At 44.7% G+C, this 25,535-nt stretch overlaps 1 protein-coding gene across 4 annotated transcripts; it reads left to right on the top strand.

Moving 5' to 3' along the window:
* Positions 1-492: 492 nt before the first annotated feature.
* On the top strand, positions 493-25,534 carry LOC125709373 (solute carrier organic anion transporter family member 1C1-like). Of its 4 annotated transcripts, XM_048977853.1 has the most exons (16): positions 493-596; positions 699-860; positions 2,824-2,968; positions 9,416-9,557; positions 15,869-16,001; positions 17,438-17,553; positions 18,409-18,555; positions 18,902-19,000; positions 19,203-19,454; positions 19,538-19,702; positions 21,551-21,746; positions 22,503-22,668; positions 22,781-22,965; positions 23,243-23,307; positions 23,495-23,612; positions 23,712-25,534. In XM_048977853.1, exons 3-16 carry the CDS (start codon positions 2,897-2,899, stop codon positions 23,926-23,928), a joined length of 2,073 nt encoding a protein of 690 aa, XP_048833810.1. In that variant the 5' UTR covers positions 493-596; positions 699-860; positions 2,824-2,896; the 3' UTR covers positions 23,929-25,534. The 4 variants fall into 4 exon arrangements, 3 of the variants coding, with proteins under 3 accessions (XP_048833810.1, XP_048833891.1, XP_048833717.1); XM_048977934.1 differs by lacking the exon at positions 493-596 and having other exon boundaries at positions 612-860; positions 2,827-2,968; XM_048977760.1 differs by lacking the exon at positions 493-596 and having other exon boundaries at positions 612-860.
* The last annotated feature ends 1 nt before the right edge of the window (position 25,535 follows it).

The raw sequence follows: 25,535 nt of genomic DNA, 5'->3' as shown, positions 1-25,535 counted from the left end.
TTACAATAATCTGCTGTGATGTGACATACTGTACATATAATGACCATTATATGGCATAAAAATATATTAGGCATCTTGGATCGTTTTACTTGCACAGTAACCCAGATACCAGGCCGTTCAAGTAACTTGATCATATTACACAAAGTACAGACATCTACCCTGGTAGCTTTCAGCTAAATTTATAGGGCATAACTGCCTCATTAAATACAACATTAAGCCTATACAATGAGTAAGACTGGCACCTCTTTAATTCTGGTTAAGGTTTTATGCTAAATAAACGCCTACAACTTCCAGTTATGTGTGCATAGTGCAGCAGGTGCACATTGCCATAAAACAGGTTTCTGGTCAAATAAGTGGAGTATTTCTATATTACTCATATATCAGTCGTCCTGCAGTTTTACTGAGTGGCTCCTTTGCTGCCAAATATCATTCGCGATAAATCATAACGTCGGAAGCGCCTAGAACAACTGAAATGTCATTTTTATGTTTCGTAGGCATCTCTTCTGGTTCGGATGGTTTCGTGGCGGATGAACTGGACTCCCGCAAATAATGTCACATGTCTGGCACCGAGCGAGCAAACTGAGACGGGGCTGGAGGTAGGGTCTCAGGGAAGCTGTTGCTTATGTATCTGTCTGAAACGCAGTTTATCTGGGGAGGTTGTGGATCTGCCGGATAACTGGTGTGATTTGAATTTGAAGGGGTCTCTGGAGGGGATGGGAGATTCCCGTCATGTGCCGGTTGTGCGTGACATCAGTCGCACTGGGAATAGCGCTATCCATCACTGCCGGGGTTACTTACAAATGCATTCATCCTCACTGAAGGCGTGACACGGGGCGAAACGGTCCAAAAAACATACTTCGGTAAGTTTCTTACGCATCTCTCAATTAAAACTGCGCGTAGCCTGTAAGCGCTGTAGTTCTCTGTTTTCAACTGTGTTTCAGTGGGCTGCAATACTTACAAGGGCTGTTATGACCTCACATGTCTCTTATATACATGTTTCCGAATCACATTTTCACCAAACGTTTTTGCTAAATGTTGCATTGATTTTTTTCTTTTCTCTTAATCTTGCATTATTTCTCCGCCGAAGCATATTTAGTTGTTTGATTAAAACGTATAATGTTTTAATATGCAACACCACAGGTGATTCTAAATAGCATGACTGGGGGCACTCTTGATGACGTTTTTCACGGGCATGGTGCCATCATTACTGAAATATTATTGCAACTGTTGTGTATGGGGTTTATATATATTTGTAAGTTCTGAACAGAAAGTATAGGCAATGAAATGTATCTATCCTCAATACCGTAGCTTTCATGGTTCTTTCTGCATCTTAGTCATGCTTGTTAATTTATTTACTGCTTTTAGGGGCGAAATTTAAGTGCTTTATTACGCATTAAGGTGGTACACAGCATGATGTTTATCTGTGCATACCCACCCGCTCGCTGGCGGTCAGGGACGGGGGCTGTTGCTGTCACGTCTGTCCTTCGGTGCTCCAGCCTTCCTGTGATCACGAACCAAAAGGCATATCGTAATTTTACACATGTGATGCCTTAATCTTTAAATAACTCGAATATATGAATGAAGTCTCGTTTTCGGAAGATGTGCTGCAAAGCTGTGTGCGTTTTTATTATCATATTTCCACGACGACTTATTTTAAAAGAGAAATAAAAATTGCAGCTTTAGATTTCAAATAGTTGCACCGTAATTGTGGTCCTCATTAAGATAACATTAGAATATTCTATGGTGAAAAAAAATCTTTAAATACTCCCGAGAATTGCATTCAGTATAATGCACTGAGACTATGACTGGCTCCCAGATCCCGTTTTGCTTACGTCCTTGCTTACGTGTGTCTGTACAGTGTGCTTTCGTTCCTGACCATGTTGTCCTTTTACCTTTCCTTGTCGTTCGGAATGAACAATGGAATTGCACAAAGCTTCTGCCGACATTACCAAATACCAGCATCCAGCATCTGAAGGTCAGATTGGTGCTGGGGTGGGTGTTACGCTTGTAAGTCTCTATACTATAGCAGGTTTAGTCTAAAAAGGGGGCAGAGAAGTTGGGTCATGTGTGGTCAGGTAGGTAATGTAGGGGGCTCCTCTCCCATTCATGGGTCTGCAGCAGCATCTAGTTGCATGGGTGCCTACAGGGTCAAATGTATGATGATTCAATCTTGGGAGCCAGCTCACATGAATTCTGGGATTAGGCTTACATGAATCTTGGGAACCAGCTCACATGAATCTTGGGAGCCAGCTCACATGAATCTTGGGAGCCAGCTCACATGAATTCTGGGATTAGGCTTACATGAATCTTGGGAACCAGCTCACATGAATCTTGGGAGCCAGCTCACATGAATTCTGGGATTAGGCTTACATGAATCTTGGGAACCAGCTCACATGAATCTTGGGAGTCGGCTCACATGAATCTTGGGCGGCGGCTCACTTGAATCTCGAGAACTGGCGCGCATGAATCTTGCGATTAGTCTTACATGAATCTTGGGAGCCGGCTCACATTTTTCATGTAAGCCTAATGTCAAAATTCATGTAAGCCAGATCCTGAAATAGATCTGAATTTCTGGTCTTTTCTGGTCTTTTTATCTGTCACTGTAAAGTTTATGTTGAATGTGTATTACCTCTACTGGTGTTCCTGCAACTTGCCGGCCTACGGTAAATATGATTCTTCTGAAATAAGCTATGAGAATATTATTTCTTTTGAAAATTGTATGTGTGGGACATTCTTGGGTAGCTGGATGTCTAAGCAGAATCTAAGAAATCTTGTGACCATTTTAAGGGGCAAGGGTCTCATGTGCCACCTGTGTTCCCGCAGCAGCTCACGCATCCATGCCAAGAAATTTGATCCAGGAGTCCCAGCCCAAGAGAATCCATTGTACCTTTGGAGGATGGATAGGGGGTCTGGAGAAAACCACATCTCCCCTTTTCAAGGACAAAACCACTGCTGCTCCAAGTTCAAGGTATGGTGACACACAAAAAAGGAAGAAAATTTAACTTAAATGTATAGTTTCAAAAACTGTACAGCAGAGATACAGAAACCAAAACAGCGTAAACTAAGAAGAAACGTTTTTAGGAATATCTGAGGTGACTTGCAGAGACTTCATTCATAAGGTGACACGATTATAGCAACCCTGTCTCCATTCAGTCTTTCTCCCAGTAACTTCAGTTAGTCATGGGACTTGGCTAAGTTATATCTGCTTTAATGTGTCTACCCATCTGTTCTTTAGCTCATTCCCGTTCATTTCTACTGCCTCAATCAACATCTGCAAAGACCTCACCTGTGCATGGGATCCAGAGGGTACCATACCGGTGTTCAGTTTCATTTAGTCTATATATTTCATGCTTCTTAAGAATTTCATGTCTTTACGTTTTCTGAAGTTTTTTGGAATGTGCTTAAATGACACTGAGCACCCAAATTCAAATCAGGCAAACTCAGGTATTTTTTATTCTTAACCAAATTGGATAAACTTTCCTTAACCAGGCTAGCTAACAGGCCAGACGTAAACAGGCTTAAAGTGAAAATATTCTGTTTACTGGAGAGTGAAATATGTTTTCCACTTATCAAATGTATATTTATTAACTATGCAGAACATTAGTAGCACGAAACAAACGTAACTACAATTACATATGGATGAAGATACAACCAGCCTGGCATCAATGGGTTAAAGTGACCTGAAAACCCTGAATAGTTTCTTCCAATATTTTAACTCCAAAAAAGCTCTAAAAGCTAAAATCACTAATCCGTGGGATAGTAGGGGCTCTATAATTGAAAATGAAATTGATATAGTAAATGAGTTTAATGATTTTTTTACACGGGGGTTCACAGTAGAGAACATGAGTAACTTACCACCTTTTAGTAGGAATACAGCGTCGTCTTTGACCAATATAGGTATAACTGAGGCCGATGTGGTACAAAGCCTAGCTAAGCTCAAAATAAATAAATCACAGGGCCCTGATGGCATCTTACCTATAGTGTTAAAAGAGATGAGCGATATTCTTAGCCAACCTTTAACTTTAATATTCCAGAAATCGTTATCTGCAGGTGTGGTACCTTCTGATTGGAAGCATGCTAATATAATGCCCATATTCAAAAAAGGGGATAGAAGCAACCCAGCAAACTATAGGCCAATCAGTTTAACTAGCATTACTGGAAAGGTAATGGAAGCTATAATCCAAGTGAAAATGGTAAATAACCTGAATGCAAATAACATTCTGAGGGATAGCCATCATGGATTTAGGAGAGGTAGATCCTGTTTAACTAATTTACGGGAAGCTACAAGAGAAAATGTTCACAAAAAGGCCTACGACGTGATCTACTTAGATTTCCAGAAGGCCTTTGATGTTGTCACCCACAACCGGCTCTTGCTTAAGCTCAAAGCTGCAGGGATTTTAGGAACTGTGGCAGCTTGGATAAAAAACTACTTAAGAGACAGGAAGCAGCAAGTAGTTATTAGAGGCACAATGTCACAGGGGGCCTGCGTTCATAGTGGGGTACCGCAGGGTTCAATTTTAGGACCACTATTGTTCCTAATTTACATTAATGATATTGACACCAATACATACAGCAAACTGGTTAAATTTGCAGATGACACCAAGGTGGGTGGTGTAGCAGATACTGATCTAGCAGCGGAGAGGTTACAACAGGATCTGGATTTAATTAGCGACTGGGCTGATACCTGGCATATTTCATGATCTCAAGATATGCAGCTAGTAGCTGATTTTCGGTATTCATCTTGTGGTCATATTCAGAATTGGTTTGCTGTGTTTTTTACTGGATTTGGTAGTAATGGCTGGTAAGCTCTGTTAATTTGATGTCATGCTAATTAGATATAGCTTAACATGGCTAGAATGATGCTTGCAGTAGTGGTATAAGTCAGCTCTAAGTGTACGCTTAAGAAGCTGGTTGGGGGGAACAACATACAGCTGTGTACTGATCTATTTAATGAGATAAGATAGACAAATTGTGTCCAGCACCCAGGAAGAAACCACCAGTGACTCAGAGACATGAGATACTGCAACATCACAACCCTATTCTTCCAACTGCACTGTGAATTGGGATTTGGTGGCATGTAACAAATGGGGTTACACAAACTATGCGACAGGGATTCATCAATGCCAAGGAATGTCGTTGTGGAAACACTCCCAGAAGCAAATTCACTCAACCTGTGGAAGACTGCAACATTTCCGTTGGCTGCAGATTTTTGCCTGAATTTCATCTAGTAGTTGAATTAAGCTAAACTCCAGAATGAACTGATCTAAGCTGACATTCCGGTAGAGATCTCTCACCATCAACTGTATCAACAATATAAGAATATGAACAATGTAAGAATTTAAATTGTTGACAAAATGAAAGCTTTTTTTTTAATCTGTGGTTTTGGCTTTATATTCAGTGGGTGTTTTCTGTAATGAGACTATTATTGGACACCTGAACGGCCATTAGATTGATTACTACAGTGTATGGTTATCTGGTACAAAGCTGAGACACATGGGGAGGTTCTTCGTGGCCATGAGCTCTTCTCCCTTCACCAGACTGGAGATACTTGCTGATGGCAGGATACAGAACTCGGCCTGTTTTCTGAAGCTTAGCAGAAGTCCTCACGAAAGCCCTGTACGTCAGCTTAGCCGAGCAGCTCAGTCTATGGGACAAAGCAGAGAAGCCTGTCTGATTAGTCTTCTCCACAAAAGTCCCGCACGTGCCAATGTGCAGCATGTGTCAGAGTTTGCTCCTTCACCCCCTGACAGACATGAGACTCTTATCTGTGCTTAACACAAGAAGGGGGGGAAGGAAGTCGCCTGGACAAGGTTTTCTCAGCTTCTGCAATCATCATGGTCCACTAACAGGGGCGGAGATATGAATCCACACGACTCTCAGGCCTTGTCATCCTCCATCCTGGAGGACTGTGTTGGTTCCTCTGAAACTTTGGTGGTTTCCAAGCTGTTGAATGCATTGTGAATTGTATCCATGGTGATTTCTCTCAAAACGTCCGCGTTACAGCGTGGTGGAAAGACAATCCAGAATGTGGCTCTCGGCCTCTCACAGAATCTACATGAAACCAGAAACGAAGGACTCATATGATCTTGCTCTTTCACTCCCACCTTTTCTGCACTACATCTGTGTGCACATCCATGTAATAATCATAGTCATATGATTATGATCATAGTCGACTTCAGAAGGCACAGCACTGACTTAGCCCCCCTCTACATCAACGGCGAGTGTGTTTAGAGGGTCCATACCTTCTGGTTTCTCGGCATCCTTATCTCCGCTGGCATCTCCGGAACAGCTACCATCACAGCAGTTACCAAAAAGGCTCAGCAGCGGTTACACTTCCTGTGGGTCCTTGGGAAGCACAACCTGGACTCCAACCTGCTACTGACCTTCTACCGCTGGTCCATGGAGAGCCTGCTGACGTACTGTATCACAGTATGGTACAGCAGCTGCACCAGGGCAGACAAGGAGGGGCTTCAGAGAGTAATAAAGGCAGCACAGAAGATCATCGGCTGCCCTCTCCCCTCCCTGATGGATATTTACACCTCCCGCTGCTCCTGCAGAGCAAAAAAATATTGTCAAGGCGCTGATCTGCCCTCATCTGCTCACTGCAGAGGACAAACTGACTCAAGACCAGTTATTTCCCAAAAGCCATAACCACCCTAAACGTACACATGCACTGACTGCACAGTCTAACCCCCCAAATACTGTGCAGTATCCATCACTTAAATGGTATTGATAACTGTGCAATACCTGTATACTTTGCAATATCAGACATGATCATTATTACCGTATAATACCTAAATAATGTGCGATAACCCACACTGCATATCACACTGTATATTCATATATTAAAACCCTATTTAGATATTTGTTCCATATGTATATAACGCTACAGAACTTTTGCACTATTTGTTTATTGTTTGTCGTGTTCTACATACATGTTTGCACCAAAGGTGCTGCTCTTAATCTCATTATACATGTGTATAGTGACAATAAAGGCATTAATTCATTATGTGCTTGTACCGAGATGTAACTTATTTTGGAATTCACGCGGAAACAACAAATGTTATTTTCTGATTGGCTGGAAGGTGGCTATTAACTCAGTACAACTTGGGACAGACATGAACTTGCTGGAAAACTCCACTCCGTGCGCCTGAGCCTCGTCCATTAATTCTGTATAACGGGACACCTTGGGGGGGGGTTATTCTTTACTTCTCAGCATGAGAAACAAGGTGTGGCCGGTGAGCGTGTGATCTTCTTGAAGTGTGTGTGTCTCCCAGCCAATGCGTGAGACCTGAGAGCCCTGTTAATATGATTACATTTGTAGTACAAGCTGTTGCTTGACAACAGGCATCACCTTCACACTGCATTATGGGATATATTGCCTGTATGCTGCAATTTGCAGTGCATCGTGGATATACTCTAATGTACATCCACCGTTGAGACTTAAAAAGCATTACAAAATGACGGTAGTGTTTTCTATATCAGCCAAGGAATACCGTTGCCTTCTGATGAGGCTACTGACCTGATGAGAACTACCAACGGGGGCCATCAGATTCCAGAAACGTCCAGGGAGAGGTACTGAAAACAGCAAGCCAGCAAATGTGGTGGTAATGAGAAAGCGGGCACCCGGTGGCAGGGCTATGGCTGAGTGTGAGGAGGGGGCTTGGCTGATTCACCTCCGGCAATGCCAGCGAGGGCCACAGCACAAGCACCGACAGAGGGGGGGGGGGAGGCCAAAGGGAGTAATGTCGCAGTGAACCAGTGCGTCCATTTCAGTTACCACCATCAGAGGAATAACTTAATTTTCACATCGGTCCATTTAGTTCATCCATCCATCCAAGTCTAGCACATGAAAAAACTCGAAATTACATTGCATTACATCTCGGTAATTCCAGAATATAATCTATGACATCTATGAGATATTATAGTTGCAGGGTTGCATGTTGAAAGTACTCAGATTAACAAATACAGCTGCATGAAAACCTCCCACTGTCCTTCCGGATCCCCAGGTAATGTTTTTATGCTTCACGGTGAGATTGGTTGCAAAGCGTCGGCGAGTTCAGGGACACGGCAGCAGTCAGGTCTGCATCGCCGTGCTGAGAAGCCTCCTCCGTCAGCGGGGTCGTGGGGGTCTGAGCGCGGATCCCTGACCTACATAGGCACAGCGGATGCCGCCGCGGGGAAGCGTCAGCACAAATACCCGATTTGTTTCTGTGCATCCAGTAGCCGTGCCACGGCCTTTTACCACAGATAATGGATTGCGTTTTTGGCAGCTAAGAATCTGTGACATCCATCCAAACTTTACCCGTTTCCCATACCCATTCAGTGAATCTCCAATTGTCTGTTTTGCTGTTTTCTCAAGGCATAACATTTACATCATTTATAGATGTTGTTTTCTTCACATTGCAGTTCTCAGGGCCTTGGCCAAGGGGAACAAGCTTTTTACAAAATGGGTTTAAAAGACTTTTGTTTAGGAACTAACACTGCAGACATGCCTGTCCCATGTCACCCAACAGCTGCATTTGATTATTTAGTTTTGGAATTATCGCTTTTTAAATTCAAAGTGCCGTGCAGTTTCTCTCCTTCAGATTATACAGCTAGGTATTTTATTTTGTGTGCGGCTGGTTAATTGACTTTTGGAACAAAATCTGACTTCATCGTTAGCCAGGTGAATCGAACTCGGGGAAAACTGGGTTTTAATAAAGAAAACCTTTCATTAAATTTCCGTGTCTACAGTATGTGTGTTGTTTCTTCTTTAATTGTTTTGAAAAAGGTGCCCTAACATAATGAATTTAATGTGAGTAAGTTGCTTTGAAATAGAGAGAATTAGATTTCTGCTGACGAAATAGAAAATCTTTGATAAAGCATTAAGGCGGACAGTTTTTAAACACTAAATATGCACTACATTCCCAGTGTCTGCATCTGAATGATAAAATATTGTGTCTAAAAATCATTTTATTCTCTAGTTATAATAATACTTTCAGCCTGCTTTTGATTTTTTGTAAAGGCTTGACAAAAAAATGTCTGTGAAGAAAACAAGATGAATTTATTTTCATTGTTATGATAGAGCCGTTTCTAGCTTACGATGGGGAAAAATGTGTTGCTCTTATACTCTGTTGATGTTTGCAGTTAACCCCGGGGTCCCTTTGAGAGGGTTGGGGCAGGGCTTACTCCAGCTGGCTCAGAACAAAGTGCCCACCTTGCTTATCCTATTACCTCCCTCAAAATGTCAGGCATGCCCACTTCTTCACCTGTTTTCAATTAGCAGTTTCAGTTCCCTGGGCCAGTGCGGCTTGATGTGATGGGGATGTGACATGAAGCTGACCCGCCCTCCCGCAGTATCTCCAAACAGCACCAAACTGTATAGTCTGTCTATAAATACAACCCTCAACAGTTTCTCCTTTCTTCTATTTAGACATTTCTGGCAGCCTTATGCTTTGCCTATTTCACCAAGACGCTGTCCGGCAGCTATATGAAGAGCACAGTGACTCAACTGGAGCGCCGCTTTGATGTCCCCAGTTACCTGATAGGGGTTATTGATGGAAGCTTTGAGATGGGTGAGTACAGCCTCTGCATCGCTCACTCTCAGCCTCTACATCTCTCACTCTCAGCCTCAGCATTGCTCACTCTCAACCTCCACATCTCTCACTCTCAGCCTCCACATCTCTGACTCTCAGCCTCCGCATCTCTCACTCTCAGCCTCTGCATCTCTTACTCTCTGCCTCCGCATCGCTTACTCTCAGCCTCCGCATCTCTCTCTCTCAGCCTTCGCATCTCTCACACTCTGCCTCCACATCTCTCACTCTCAGCCTCCACATCTCTCACTCTCAGCCTCCGCATCTCTCACTCTCAGCCTCTGCATCTCTTACTCTCTGCCTCCGCATCGCTTACTCTCAGCCTCCGCATCTCTCTCTCTCAGCCTTCGCATCTCTCACACTCTGCCTCCACATCTCTCACTCTCAGCCTCCACATCTCTCACTCTCAGCCTCCGCATCTCTCACTCTCAGCCTCCGCATCTCTTACTCTCTGCCTCCGCATCGCTTACTCTCAGCCTCCGCATCACTCTCTCTGTCTTCGCATCTCTCACACTCTGCCTCCACATCGCTTACTCTCAGCCTCCGCATCTCTCTCTCTCAGCCTTCGCATCTCTCACACTCTTCCTCCACATCTCTCACTCTGAGCCTCCACATCGCTTACTTTCAGCCTCCGCATCTCTCTCTCTCAGCCTTCGCATCTCTCACACTCAGCCTCCACATCACTTACTCTCAGCCTCCGCATCTCTCTCTCTCAGCCTTCGCATCTCTCACACTCTGCCTTCACATCTCTCATTCTCTGCCTCCACATCTCTCATTCTCAGCCTCCACATCTCTCACTCTCAGCTTCCGCATCTCTCACTCTCAGCCTCCGCATCTCTTACTCTCTGCCTCCACATCGCTCACTCTCAGCCTCTACATCTCTCACTCTCAGCCTCAGCATTGCTCACTCTCAACCTCCACATCTCTCACTCTCAGCCTCCACATCTCTGACTCTCAGCCTCCGCATCTCTCACTCTCAGCCTCTGCATCTCTTACTCTCTGCCTCCGCATCGCTTACTCTCAGCCTCCGCATCTCTCTCTCTCAGCCTTCGCATCTCTCACACTCTGCCTCCACATCTCTCACTCTCAGCCTCCACATCTCTCACTCTCAGCCTCCGCATCTCTCACTCTCAGCCTCTGCATCTCTTACTCTCTGCCTCCGCATCGCTTACTCTCAGCCTCCGCATCTCTCTCTCTCAGCCTTCGCATCTCTCACACTCTGCCTCCACATCTCTCACTCTCAGCCTCCACATCTCTCACTCTCAGCCTCCGCATCTCTCACTCTCAGCCTCCGCATCTCTTACTCTCTGCCTCCGCATCGCTTACTCTCAGCCTCCGCATCACTCTCTCTGTCTTCGCATCTCTCACACTCTGCCTCCACATCGCTTACTCTCAGCCTCCGCATCTCTCTCTCTCAGCCTTCGCATCTCTCACACTCTTCCTCCACATCGCTCACTCTGAGCCTCCACATCGATTACTCTCAGCCTCCACATCTCTCACTCTGAGCCTCCACATCGCTTACTTTCAGCCTCCGCATCTCTCTCTCTCAGCCTTCGCATCTCTCACACTCAGCCTCCACATCACTTACTCTCAGCCTCCGCATCTCTCTCTCTCAGCCTTCGCATCTCTCACACTCTGCCTTCACATCTCTCATTCTCTGCCTCCACATCTCTCATTCTCAGCCTCCACATCTCTCACTCTCAGCTTCCGCATCTCTCACTCTCAGCCTCCGCATCTCTTACTCTCTGCCTCCACATCTCTCACTCTCAGCCTCCACATCGCTTACTTTCAGCCTCCGCATCTCTCTCTCTCAGCCTTCGCATCTCTCACACTCAGCCTCCACATCGCTTACTCTCAGCCTCCGCATCTCTCTCTCTCAGCCTCCGCATCTCTCACACTCTGCCTCCACATCTCTCACTCTCAGCCTCCACATCTCTCACTCTCAGCCTCCGCATCTCTCACTCTCAGCCTCCGCATCTCTTACTCTCTGCCTCCGCATCGCTTACTCTCAGCCTCCGCATCTCTCTCTCTCAGTCTTCGCATCTCTCACACTCTGCCTCCACATCGCTTACTCTCAGCCTCCGCATCTCTCTCTCTCAGCCTTCGCATCTCTCACACTCTTCTTCCACATCGCTCACTCTGAGCCTCCACATCGATTACTCTCAGCCTCCACATCTCTCACTCTGAGCCTCCACATCGCTTACTTTCAGCCTCCGCATCTCTCTCTCTCAGCCTTCGCATCTCTCACACTCAGCCTCCACATCGCTTACTCTCAGCCTCCGCATCTCTCTCTCTCAGCCTTCGCATCTCTCACACTCTGCCTTCACATCTCTCATTCTCTGCCTCCACATCTCTCATCCTCAGCCTCCACATCTCTCACTCTCAGCTTCCGCATCTCTCACTCTCAGCCTCCGCATCTCTTACTCTCTGCCTCCACATCGCTTACTCTCAGCCTCCACATCTTTCTCTCAGCCTCCACATCTCTCACGCTCTGCCTTCACATCTCTCACTCTCAGCCTGCTTGTGTCACTCTCACTCACAGCCTCATTGTGTCACTCTCACTCACTGCCTCTGCATCTCTCAATCTCACTCACAACCTCCACATCTCTCACTCCCATTCACAGCCTCATTGTGTCACTCTCACTCACAGCCTTCACATCTCTCACTCTAACTCACAACCTCCACATCTCTCACTTCCACTCACAGCCTCATTGTGTCACTCTCACTCACAGCCTCCACATCTGTCACTCTCACTCACTACATCTGCATCTCTCACTCTCACTCACACTTGCTTCTGAAAGCCCTCATTTTGATTCATGCCATCCTGTATCTTCTCACCATGGATTATGCCTGGCAGTTGGAGACTGCTCTGTGGCCAGTGCTCCCTTGCAGCATCCCTGCATTGCTGTCATGGACATGCACTTTTTGCCTTGACAACAGTGCACAGTGTAGTGTGTCTGCCATCATCTACAATCACCATGATGACCCTGTACTCTACAAAGAGCAAGTTGAGGGAGGTGTAAAAAAGACAATTTCCCCACGGAGATCAATAAAGGCTTAGGAGGAGTTTCTACCCCCAGGCCATAAGGTTTCTGAACTTGCACATGCCACTGCACCTCACACCCTGATGGACACTGTGCTCTTGTACCCCTCACCATATCCGCACTGTCACACTGGTCACTGCTTGCACTTTTAGCTTTTTGCACTATAACTAGTTTACATAATTGGATTTTAACTGGCACAGTCTAAAAAAGAGCGGTTCAGGATGCATTTCACTATGTGTTGTACTTTGTATGATTAAGTATGTGACAATTAAAGAATCTTGAATCTTGAAAAAAAATTATCAATTATTTCGTCATTTTGAGTTCATCAGTATAATGACACAATGGCAGACAGACAGCTGGGTCTCATTAGACCAAACTGCTCTGACATTACCATGTTTAAACATCCATTCATTCATCAGTAAAATGACACACAGGCAGACAGACAGCTGGGTCTCAGAAAGCCAAACTGCTCTGACATTACCATGTTTAAACATCCATTCACTCATCAATACAATGTCACACAGGCAGACAGACAGCTGGGTCTCAGAAGACCAAACCGCTCTGACATTACCATGTTTAAACACCATTCATTCATCAGTAGAATGACACACAGGCAGACAGACAACTGGGCCTCAGAAGGCCAAAGCGCTCTGACATTACCATGTTTAAACATCCATTCATTCATCAGTACAATGACACACAGGCAGACAGACAGCTGGGTCTCAGAAGGCCAAAGCACTCTGACATTACCATGTTTAAACATCCATTCATTCATCAGTAAAATTACACACAGGTAGACAGACAGCTGGGTCTCAGAAGGCCAAACCGCTCTGACATTACCGTGTTTAAACATCCATTCATTCATCAGTAAAATGACACACAGGTAGACAGACAGCTGGCTCTCAGAAGACCAAACCGCTCTGACATTACCATGTTTAAACATCCATTCATTCATCAGTACAATGACACACAGGCAGACAGACAGCTGGCTCTCAGAAGGCCAAACCGCTCTGACATTACCATGTTTAAACATCCATTCATTCATCAGTAGAATGACACACAGGCAGACAGACAGCTGGCTCTCAGAAGGCCAAACCGCTCTGACATTACCATGTTTAAACATCCATTCATTCATCAATACAATGACACACAGGTAGACAGACAGCTGGGTCTCAGAAGACCAAACCGCTCTGACATTACCGTGTTTAAACATCCATTCATTCATCAGTACGATGACACACAGGCAGACAGACAGCTGGCTCTCAGAAGGCCAAACCGCTCTGACATTACCATGTTTAAACATCCATTCATTCATCAGTACAATGACACACAGGCAGACAGACAGCTGGGTCTCAGAAGGCCAAAGCACTCTGACATTACCATGTTTAAACATCCATTCATTCATCAGTACAATGACACACAGGCAGACAGACAGCTGGCTCTCAGAAGGCCAAAGCGCTCTGACATTACCATGTTTAAACACCATTCATTCATCAGTAGAATGACACACAGGCAGACAGACAGCTGGGCCTCAGAAGGCCAAACCGCTCTGACATTACCATGTTTAAACACCATTCATTCATCAGTATAATGACACACAGGCAGACAGACAGCTGGGTCTCATTAGACCAAACTGCTCTGACAATACCATGTTTAAACATCCATTCATTCATCAGTACAATGTCACACAGGCAGACAGACAGCTGGCTCTCAGAAGGCCAAACCGCTCTGACAGTACCATGTTTAAACATCCATTCATTCATCAGTACAATGACACACAGGTAGACAGACAGCTGGGTCTCAGAAGGCCAAAGCACTCTGACATTACCGTGTTTAAACATCCATTCATTCATCAATACATTGTCACACAGGCAGACAGACAGTTGGCTCTCAGAAGGCCAAACCGCTCTGACATTACCATGTTTAAACATCCATTCATTCATCAGTACAATGACACACAGGCAGACAGACAGCTGGGTCTCAGAAGGCCAAAGCACTCTGACATTACCATGTTTAAACATCCATTCATTCATCAGTACAATGTCACACAGGCAGACAGACAGCTGGGCCTCAGAAGGCCAAAGCACTCTGACATTACCATGTTTAAACATCCATTCATTCATCAGTACAATGTCACACAGGCAGACAGATAGCTGGGTCTCAGAAGGCCAAAGCGCTCTGATATTACCATGTTTAAACTTCCATTCATTCATCAGTACAATGTCACACAGGCAGACAGACAGCTGGGTCTCAGAAGGCCAAACCGCTCTGACAATACCGTGTTTAAACATCCATTCATTCATCAGTATAATGACACACAGGCAGACAGACAGTTGGGCCTCAGAAGACCATACCCCTCTGACATTACCATGTTTAAACATCCATTCATTCATCAGTACAATGTCACACAGGCAGACAGACAGTTGGCTCTCAGAAGGCCAAACCGCTCTGACATTACCATGTTTAAACATCCATTCATTCATCAGTACAATGTCACACAGGCAGACAGACAGCTGGGTCTCAGAAGGCCAAAGCACTCTGACATTACCGTGTTTAAACACCATTCATTCATCAGTACAATGTCACACAGGCAGACAGACAGCTGGGTCTCAGAAGGCCAAAGCACTCTGACATTACCATGTTTAAACATCCATTCATTCATCAGTATAATGACACACAGGCAGACAGACAGCTGGGTCTCAGAAGACCATACCCCTCTGACATTACCATGTTTAAACACCATTCATTCATCAGTACCATGACATCTTGCTGTTTTGCCAGTATAGAGTGAGAGAGGGTTTCATTTCAAATACTCCATCTTTCGTTTATAGTGTTACATCATTGTATTTATCCATTTCCATTTATCCATCTTTTCATTTTGTTAATAAACTTATTTAAATATTTTTTAAATATTTTAATTATTTTCAAATTTAAGTATTACTTAACATAGGACATCCTTCATAGAAACGACTGTATTTATGTATCATCATATTTAGTTCAGCAACATGCAATGTGTGGGTTAGATGGTCAGTACAAACTGCATCATGGGCATTCTGGGTAATCCATGTGATAATCGGGCAGCAGGCAGCGGGCAGCGTAGGAGGCATTACCCTGACAGTTTGTCATGTTTTATTGGCTTGGAGCTGCAGTAATATGTTTCCGTTCCCTTCCTGGCTAATGCCTGTCATGTCATGGTGATTTTACTCCAAAAGAAATCATTTTTACGAATCCCTATGCCGTCTGCCATAGGTAATTTGCTGGTGATTGCGTTTGTCAGTTATTTTGGAGCGAAGCTTCACAGACCAAAGATCATTTCAGTAGGATGCCTCCTGATGTCTGCTGGGACGTTCTTAATCGCCACACCTCACTTCATCACTGGCCGGTAAGTGCAGATGATGGGCAACCCAAAATGTTTTTCTAGGTATTTTTGCTAGGTTTCTCATGAAATAATAATAATAATAATAATAATAATAATAATAATAATAATAATAATAATAATAATAATAATAATAATAATAATAATAATAATAATAATAATAATAATAAGGGGCGGCATGGTGGTGCAGTGGTTAGCACTGTCGCCTCACACCTCTGGGACCCGGGTTCGAGTCTCCGCCTGGGTCACATGTGTGCGGAGTTTGCATGTTCTCCCCATGTCGTCGTGGGGTTTCCTCCGGGTACTCCGGTTTCCCCCCACAGTCCAAAAACATGCTGAGGCTAATTGGAGTTGCTGAATTGCCCGTAGGTGTGCATGTGTGAGTGAATGGTGTGTGAGTGTGCCCTGCGATGGGCTGGCCCCCCATCCTGGGTTGTTCCCTGCCTCGTGCCCATTGATTCCGGGATAGGCTCCGGACCCCCCGCGACCCAATAGGATAAGCGGTTTGGAAAATGGATGGATGGATAATAATAATAATAATAATATAACAACAATAATATTAACTATTTACATAATATAAAATAATAATGATGCTTATAAACATGAAATGTTACTATTTTATATAAAATGTGTATTCTAAGAAGGTATAATAAGGATTTGATATGGATGCACAAAACTTTAAGATAATGAGATGCATATTAAAATTAGGAGGCCTGCAGAAGTGCTGTTCAGGTGTTTGCTAACTGCTGATCTCAGATGAGTATAACACATAAAACATATAAAATGTGAAATGGCCCAGCTTTGCTTGGTGAAATACGGCAATGTTTGTGTGTTATCATGCTTTGGCTGTGAACTTCATACTCTGTATTGAGGACGTCTGTAAGCACCTGTTTTCAACAAAATGTTGCAGCAATTACTGGAGGCCTGAGTAACTGTGGCATTCTCTGAGTAATATTACTGTTCCCAGAGTAACATCAGCACTCTGAGTAATAGTAGCATTCAATGAGTAATATTATTGTTCCCTGAGTAACATCAGCTCTTACCGAGTAATAGTAGCATACTCTGAGTGATGCTAGTTTTCTCTGCATGATGCTAGCTTTCACCGAGTGATATTAACATTCTCTAACACTACTGTTCCGTGAGTGAGCATTTGCTAACATTACTATTTCTTGTTGGAACATTACTGTTCCCTGAGTATTGTTACTAGCATTCAGTGACATTATTGTTCCCATCTGTAATGTTACTGGTCCCTAAATGTTGTTACTGTTCCCTGAGTGATGTTAGCATTCTGTAACATTACTGTTCCCTGTTGTAATGTTACTGTTCCTTGAGTGTTGAGGGATATTAGGATTCCGTAATATTACTGTTACTGTTCCCTGAGTAACGTTACCATTCCCTGAGTGATGTTAGTGCTCCTGTCTTCACCTATGTCTAATGTGCAGCTACAAGTTTGAAACAGCAGTCAGGTCTTCGGTGAACACCAGCATTAGTCTGTCCCCGTGTTCAGTGAGCTCACTCGACCCGCTGACACCAGACGACAGGCTTCCCGCCATCCCAGGTGAACACATTTACTTGCCACACAGTTCACGCTCCTTTCCAGTCAAACCCTGCAGCTCTGACAGACATTAAGTTTAAATAGTCAGCAGAAACAACATCAGTTATTCATAGAATAAATTAATAAAATATCAAACATTTCAAAGTTACTCTGATCCTAATGCAATACTGCTCAAGAGAGGAACAGTCTGCATGTCTATCCTGAACATTGAGATGATTGTCTAACATTTAATGTATCATATTACATTTAAAACACATCACTACAACAGTCATATATATATAATCAATAATTCCATATGCAGTCTCAGTATGACAGCTGTATATATGTTAATGATCTGGAATTACATGTAGGATTATTTGAGTTAAATAACTTACATAGATGTTTACAATCATATACAGTTATTCTGTTCATTATATTCATATTTAAAACACGTATATGGAGGTAATAATCATATCTACACGATACACAGTTGATTAGGAGCCAATTTTATCTCCAGATTCACTTAATGGGTTGTGTGCACAGATGCCTGTAGTGCTGTACTGAGCCCTTATATTCACGCAGGTGGCCTTCCTGCTAGTATTATCGAGTCTGACCACACCAATCTCTCATTAAAAGCTGATTTCAGCCACATAATTCCCTCATTCTAAGTTAATAAGCAGCTAATAAGGTGGCCCACTAAGTGTACATATATTTATAATTAAAATTACATAAAAGAAACAGTTACTATACAATTATAATAATTATGATTCCTATAGAAGGAGGAACAGTAACATATAGTCACAGCTAAACTGTATATTTGATTTTCATGATCAGACTATCCCCCCCCGCATGCCCACCCCCGCACACCCCCCACCCTAGGCTGTGAGCGGGAGTCCAGTCTCTCTATGTGGATCTACGTTCTCCTGGGAAACATACTGCGGGGAATCGGCGAGACTCCTATACAGCCGCTGGGAATCTCGTACATCGACGACTATGCCCGTGCAGAAAATGCTGCCTTCTACATTGGTAACACCCAGTCTTTTGCTCAGAGATGCTTTTCCATTAGTTATTACCAGTTTACCAGGGATCCTGTACAAGAGGACAGAAACGTTTGGGCTATACTGTCAGATCAAGAAGCCTTACAAGCATATCAGCACAGTGCTGCACAGAATAACTGATGGATACAAACTGTGTCACACTATCCAGCTCTTAACGCCAGCATAATGCAACTATATAAGAAAAAAACTTAGACATCTGACTGGCTCTTACTATAAATCTTTTAACTCTCCCTTGTCAAGTATTGTCTACCTCGTATGCAGAGCAATTATAAAAATGTTTATAATTATAATTATAAAATACATTTGTTCTCCAGGCTGCATTCAAACAATATCCATCATTGGTCCAGTGTTTGGTTACTTACTGGGATCTATCTGTGCTGGAATATATGTCGACATTGGATTTGTGGACATGGGTAAGTACAGGAGTGATTCTAGGATTATTTTAAGGTGGGGGTGCAACCTTACTTTAAGGTGGAGGGATAAGTGGGGCCAACCTCATTAACCAATGATATGTTTTGAACTGGTGAGTGACAGGGGAGGGTGCACACTGAGGTCCAATCAGCTTTCAGCTTGGACCCAGTTAACCCCGTAAGTGCTTACCTCTCTCCCTTTCAGACAGCATCACGATCACCCCGGGCGATGCCCGCTGGGTGGGGGCCTGGTGGCTGGGCTTCATCATAGCAGGAACCGTCACCCTGCTCTCTGCCATCCCATTCTGGTTCCTGCCCAAGTCGCTGCCCGTGCCAGCAGGCCTCCGCCTCTCTGGGTACACCGCGGGACAGCAGTCTTGCTTCCTCATGGGCGCGTCGCACAGCGGGCACAAGCACACTGCTGAAGAGCCTCCCGCACTTCTCGAAATGGCGAAGGGTAACATGGCCGCTGACTGTGGTGGACTCCGTTACGCTACAATAAAGCAGCACATAAAAAATGTCCTTGTTGTTACTTTAAAGAATTTCTGCCATCTTTGAAAAACCTGCTTGGCAACCCAGTCTACTTCCTGTATCTCTGCGTGACCATTGTCCAGTTCAACTCCCTGATTGGGATGGTCACATACAAGCCAAAGTACATCGAGCAGCATTATGGACAGTCAGCATCCAACGCCAACTTCCTTATGGGTATGTAGCTGTCACCCTCCAATCAGACAAAACTCTTATTTATGCCAGCCTCAACACTGATCCATGTACTAATCCTAATGCCAACCCACTCCCATAATCCTAATATTGCTAAATGAAACTCTGATAACAAAATGTACTCCCTAGCACAGACCCGTATGCCAATCGTCACCATGAACTTAAGCCTAAATTTATAGTCTGAATGTTATCATCAGCTCTAGTGACAGCAGCATCCCTAACCCTAATCTTTCTCTTGGGCCTAATGCTAATACCAACCTTAACCCTAACCTGATCCTAATCTAACCTAATCTGACGCCATCCCCAACTAAACCTTTTATGCCAAACCCAATCTAGTTCAAGATCAAGTTCAGTTTATTTCTATAGCACATTTCACACAACCAAGGTTGACACAAAGTGAAAATCAGAATAGTAAAGAGGACAAACATATACGACATCATGACACTAGACGGCTCCTACACTGCATTAAAAGCCAAAGAATAAAAGTGGGTTTTTAGACGAACAGGGTTGGTGCCTGCTGAATGCACAGGAGCAAAGAGTTTCCAAAATGTCGTGCGAATGCGCGATTTCCCCTAAGCTTCAACCTAGATTTTGGGATCAGCAAATGACTTTGGTCTACTGATCTCAAAGTCTTATTTGAAACATACACATTTAAAGGCTCCGACAGATAGGTCGGAGCAAAGGCCATTAAGGTATTGTTAGTATTTTAAATTCAATCCTAAAACACACCGGTAACCAGTGGAGTGCAGCAAGTATCGAGGAAATGTGATCCCACTTTCGCTTCCCTGTTAGACGCCATGCTGCCACATTTTGGACCAATTGTAGATGAAAGATTACAGCATAAAACGAATTACAATAATTGAGACAAGAGGACATGAACGCATGTGTGACCCTTTCAGAGTCATCAAAGCTCAGAAAGGTCTTGCCTTTGTCAAGAGCCCTAACTGGAAAAGGCTCTTCTTAACCACAGTGTTTATTTATCAAGTTTGAAATCACTGTCCATAATTACCCCTAGATTTTTTTACGAAGGGTCTGATGTGATATTTGAAGGGACCTTAGGTCCGTGTCATGAATATCATGTTTACCAGGGGGAAAAAATCACAACCTCGGTTTTACTTTCATTCCATCCATCTCTTGGCATCATTCAGACACTTCAACAATGTTCTTAGTGAGTTTGAATTCTTCAGTTTTAATGGACAATAGATCTGAGTGTCGTCAGCATAAAAATTAAATGAAACTCCATCATTGATAAACATGGATCGTAAGGGAAGCATATCTACCTCTTAACAGTAACCCTAACACTAACCCTAACCCTAACCCTACCCATAACACTGTGGTGGCCATGTTTTACTTTGCCAATAACAATGATGCCTGGGGCAGGACACAAAGAGAGGCATCAATGCAAAGCAAATATTCACACAGAAATTATTTTAACTGTAGGAAGCAAATGTCAATATGAAACAAAGTGAAATCCTGGACATCTTTAGGTCCCAACACAGAAGACAAGCCTGAGAAAAAAGGACACATGGTCACCTAAACCCTATGAGCAGCTTAGACACACGAGTTATCCTGTCTTTGGAGTTTGTAATGGAAACAGTCTACCCAGACAGAGATCTGTGTGACTCTCCACACAGGAGGATGGAGTCGGACTCCCAGCCCTGGAGGTGTGAGGCAGCAGAGCTTCTCTCTGACATCAGAACATCTCTAGACTTGAGCACTTTCCATTAAGTTTTGATTTGGGGACTTTAGGAAATGAGGTCACTTTTTGCCTTTGGGGTCCCTGAATAAGCAGTGCATTGGGATGTCGTCCTGACACTCGTGCTCTCCCTGCAGGCGTCATCAACATCCCGGCTGTGGCCCTCGGCATGTTCTCAGGAGGTGTCATCATGAAGAAATCCAAGATGAGCCTCATGGGGGCAGCCAAGTTCGCCTTTGGGACGTCACTGCTGGGCTACTTCCTGTCCCTCTTGTTCTTCTCCATGGGCTGTGAGAATGCCAAGGTGGCAGGGATAACAGTGTCCTACAGAGGGTGTGTGCTTCCTGAGGAGCTGAAAAGCATCATGTCACAGTGATACACCGAATGATAAAATGAGTTGCAGAAAGCCAAGACATTGAAGGAGCTGGACTCTATTGTTCATATCTATATTAAAGGGGCCCTATTATGCTTTCCCAATCCTTTAGTGCGTTATATAATTTCATGTACATGTAAACGGCCTGCATTTTAAAGCTCTAAGTACACACCAAAGGGAGTCACTCTCACCACAGAAACCACTAATTTCTAATTGGCCTGAAACACCTCGTTGGAATTCCTGCCCTTACTTCCATGGCATGGTGAGGTCACCTCGTAACACAATCCTTATTGGCCACCTGCCTGCAAGGATCTGTCTGCAGACTGAAAGACTGGTGGCTGTGTAGGGCAAGCTGGCTAATCTGGCAAACTGCTCAATCAAAACAGACTGGGTTCATCTGGGGTGGACTTAAAGCTTACTTATGCCAACGTGGCTAAAACTGCCCCCCAAATGGGGCTCTAAAACGATATCACTTCAGTAATCCCCTAATCAGCGCACCGTCTGCCAGCAGTAAATTTGCAGATTAGGTTTCCATATTTCCCGATGCGGGGCAGGGGTCCTGTTTGCCAGCTGATTTTGCCGTGCATTAATCCGCCTCTGAATCCTCTGAATCCGGGACCTAATGTGTACCTTAAGTTTCATTATTTGTTGAACAGATAAGCGGATCTGTCGGCTCACTCTCACTCGAGTTGCGTTCACACTCCATGTGCTTAAAGAGTGGAGGGGCTCTCTTACAACGAGACGTCCCAGCTTGCAGACTGCAACTCCGGCTGCCTCTGCCCCACGAACGACTGGGACCCGGTGTGCGGCGAGAACGGAATCACATATGTTTCTCCATGCTTAGCCGGATGCCGTACTTCCCGTGGATCGGGGAAGAACACGGTGAGAGTATATGGGGGGGGGGGGGCTGGGGGCGTGCTCTCACTTTGTGGACGTTTATCGGTTGTCTTCCCAGACCTGGGTGCTGACCGCTGGCTGTGTGTGGACCTGCTAGGTGTTCGAGCAATGCCAGTGCGTGGCAGAGGCTGGCCAAGGCCCCCTCAACTTGACGGCCACGGCGGGACACTGTCCTCACAGAGAGGGCTGTGATCGCATCTTCCCCTACTTCCTGGCCCTCTCCGTCATCAGCTCGTTCATCATCTCCCTGGGTGGCACCCCGGGCTACATCCTGCTCATCAGGTCCCTGCTTCTGTAGCAGACGTAGAGCACCACCTTCTGGAACACATGCTACACTGCCCTAACTGTCCTAGGACTGGTGAAGGAGCATAGCTAGATGTCCGAATCAGACAGGAAGTTCAGAATTACTTTGATCTGCCAAAGGTTTGAGGTGAAATCGCCAGCAGTCTTGCTACTGTAGTGCTTCCATACATCATCATCCAAACACAAGGTCCTCCAAGATCTTTAGAGCTTTCCGATCACAGGTTTTAATGAATGTACATTTTTCCCTCACCTATAGGTGCATTAAGCCAGAGTTAAAATCCTTAGCTTTGGGATTACACACACTGGCTACACGAACTCTTGGTAAGTAAGAATAAAGGACAAACCTGCATGGGAATCTTACTTAGAGATGCTGAGCAGTACAGCACTCGCTAGTTGTTTATGTAGATTCTGAAGGGCGGGGGCTTTTGAGAGGGGAAACAGCAAACCCGTCCCTGAGTTCAGGAGGGGGGGCCTGCCTGAGATAATTCCGTCTTTTCCTGTGCCGTAGCGGGAATCCCTGCCCCCATATACTTCGGGGCTATCATTGACAGCACCTGCCTGAAGTGGAGGCAGAACAGATGTGGGGGGAGAGGAGCTTGCAGGATCTACAACACTGTGGCATACAGGTACTGGGGTGCGCTCTGTGCGGCCCATGCATCGGCCGCATGTGGCATGCAGCGCTTAGCACGTAGCGGTTAGCTTAGCATGTCCACCGGTCCCCGCAGGATCGTCTACCTGGGCCTGACACTGGGGCTGCGGACCGCATCCTTTTTCCTCTGCCTGCTGGGATTCGCGCTGCTGGAAAAGCAGATCAGGGAGGAAGCAGAGGGGCGGAGCAAGCTGGGGAACGGCACGGCGGAGGCCGTCACCAAGGGCGAGGAGGAGAACGACGAGAGCTCGGCGCACTGCAGCCGTGACCCTGACTGGGAGACGCGTCTCTGAGACGCCCTCCATCCTCACGCATGCGCCGGGCAGCACCAGCAAACACTGCAAACTGATTTCATACTGCAGATTTATATTTCTACACAAATCACAAGCAAAATATTTCATAGAAATTGCAAATACATACCGTTTTACAAAAGATCATTTTTATATTGACTTTTTTAAGTGTCTGATTGTAAATGGTTTGGAGCTGTAGAAGTATGGACTTTCATTCCATGATAGTTGTTTGTGACTGTTGAAACCGTGTCCCGTATCACTTTCTGGTTCAGGCGTCGCAGAGACACGACTGTGTCTGGTCATTACGTTCCCCATCTTGTTAGAAGCTGTTTATGAAGCAGTAACCATTACTGTAACACTCCCTGGTGCACATCCGGCCTCCTTTGTCACAGGAAGTGGTTCTGGGCACTCAGCATCATCAGCTGACGCCTCAGACTGAAACCATGCAGCAGTACGATGAGAGGTATCGCCTGAGGCCTCACGCACCACCCGCATTGTTCCTAATTAACCGGCCCTTTGTGCCTCAGCCTCCCGATCCACCATCAACCCTAACAGAGATGTTGATTTCAGTAGCATTGGGTTATTGTACCTGTCCGTATTCAATATTACTTCCATAATAGAACATTACTTTTTAAGAAACTGGATTTCGCTTCGTGCGCAAACACATAACAGATGAATATTACTGCAAGTAATGCCCCATAACCTAAAGTGAAATATTCAGTTCTTTTTCTGACCAGATAATTGCATCCAGTACGTATGATTTTAGGAGGAGGGGAAAAACTAGATAAAAGCCATAGAGCCTGACTTTGATGATTCAAATAGTGTAAACATTCCACATTTCCATGCTTGATAGATTTTAAAAACAACCTCATTCCTTTCAGCTGTGACCCAACATCAGTATATTTCCTTTGAACACAAAAATTCAGAAAATCTATATATTATACATACATTTTATGGACAAAAGTATTGGGACACCTGACCATTACAACTACAGGAACTTTTATGACATCCCATCCTAAATCCATAGGCATCAGTATGGAGTTGGTCGCCCCTGTGTAGCTATAATACCGGCCACTCTTCTGGGGGGGCTGTCCACAAGATTTAGGAGTGTGACTCTGGGGATTTTTGCCCATTCATCCAGAAGAGCATATGCGAGGTCAGACACTGCTGTTGGACATGAAGGCCTGGTTTGCAATCGCCGTTCTAGTTTATCTCAAAGGTGTTTGATGAGGTTGAGGTCAGGGCTCTGTGTGGGCCAGTCAAGTTCTGCCACAACAAACTCACCTAACTATGTATTCAAGGATCTTGCTTTGAGAACTGAGGCACAGTCATGGTGGAACAGAAACAGGCCTTCCTCAAACTGTTCCCGTAAACCTGGAAGCATAGAATAGTCCAAAACATCTTGGTATACTGGAGCATTAAGAGTTCACTGGAACTAAGAGGCCCAGCCTAAACCCGGAAAAACAGGGTTTGTCTGACCGCAGGGTGAGGTGCTTGATTTTATGGATCTGGGTCTGAATGAAATACCTGAATTCAATGAATAAGATTGTGTCCCAATGTTTTTATCCAATGGCACGTGTGTGTGTGTGTGTGTGTATATATATATATAT

Source organism: Brienomyrus brachyistius, chromosome 1 (genome assembly GCF_023856365.1).
Source record: "Brienomyrus brachyistius isolate T26 chromosome 1, BBRACH_0.4, whole genome shotgun sequence".
In the NCBI taxonomy this organism is placed as follows: domain Eukaryota; kingdom Metazoa; phylum Chordata; class Actinopteri; order Osteoglossiformes; family Mormyridae; genus Brienomyrus; species Brienomyrus brachyistius.
Note: the sequence above shows the minus strand (reverse complement) of the source record. Positions and strands in the feature narration are given on the sequence as shown.

Excerpts from the sequence above, each read along its gene's own strand:
- LOC125709373 (XM_048977853.1), top strand. The coding sequence starts at position 2,897 with ATGGATAGGGGGTCTGGAGAAAACCACATCTCCCCTTTTCAAGGACAA. Across the intron at positions 19,001-19,202 it reads CATTGGATTTGTGGACATGG|ACAGCATCACGATCACCCCG; the intron begins GTAAGTACAGGA and ends TCTCCCTTTCAG. Across the intron at positions 23,613-23,711 it reads TACAACACTGTGGCATACAG|GATCGTCTACCTGGGCCTGA; the intron begins GTACTGGGGTGC and ends CGGTCCCCGCAG.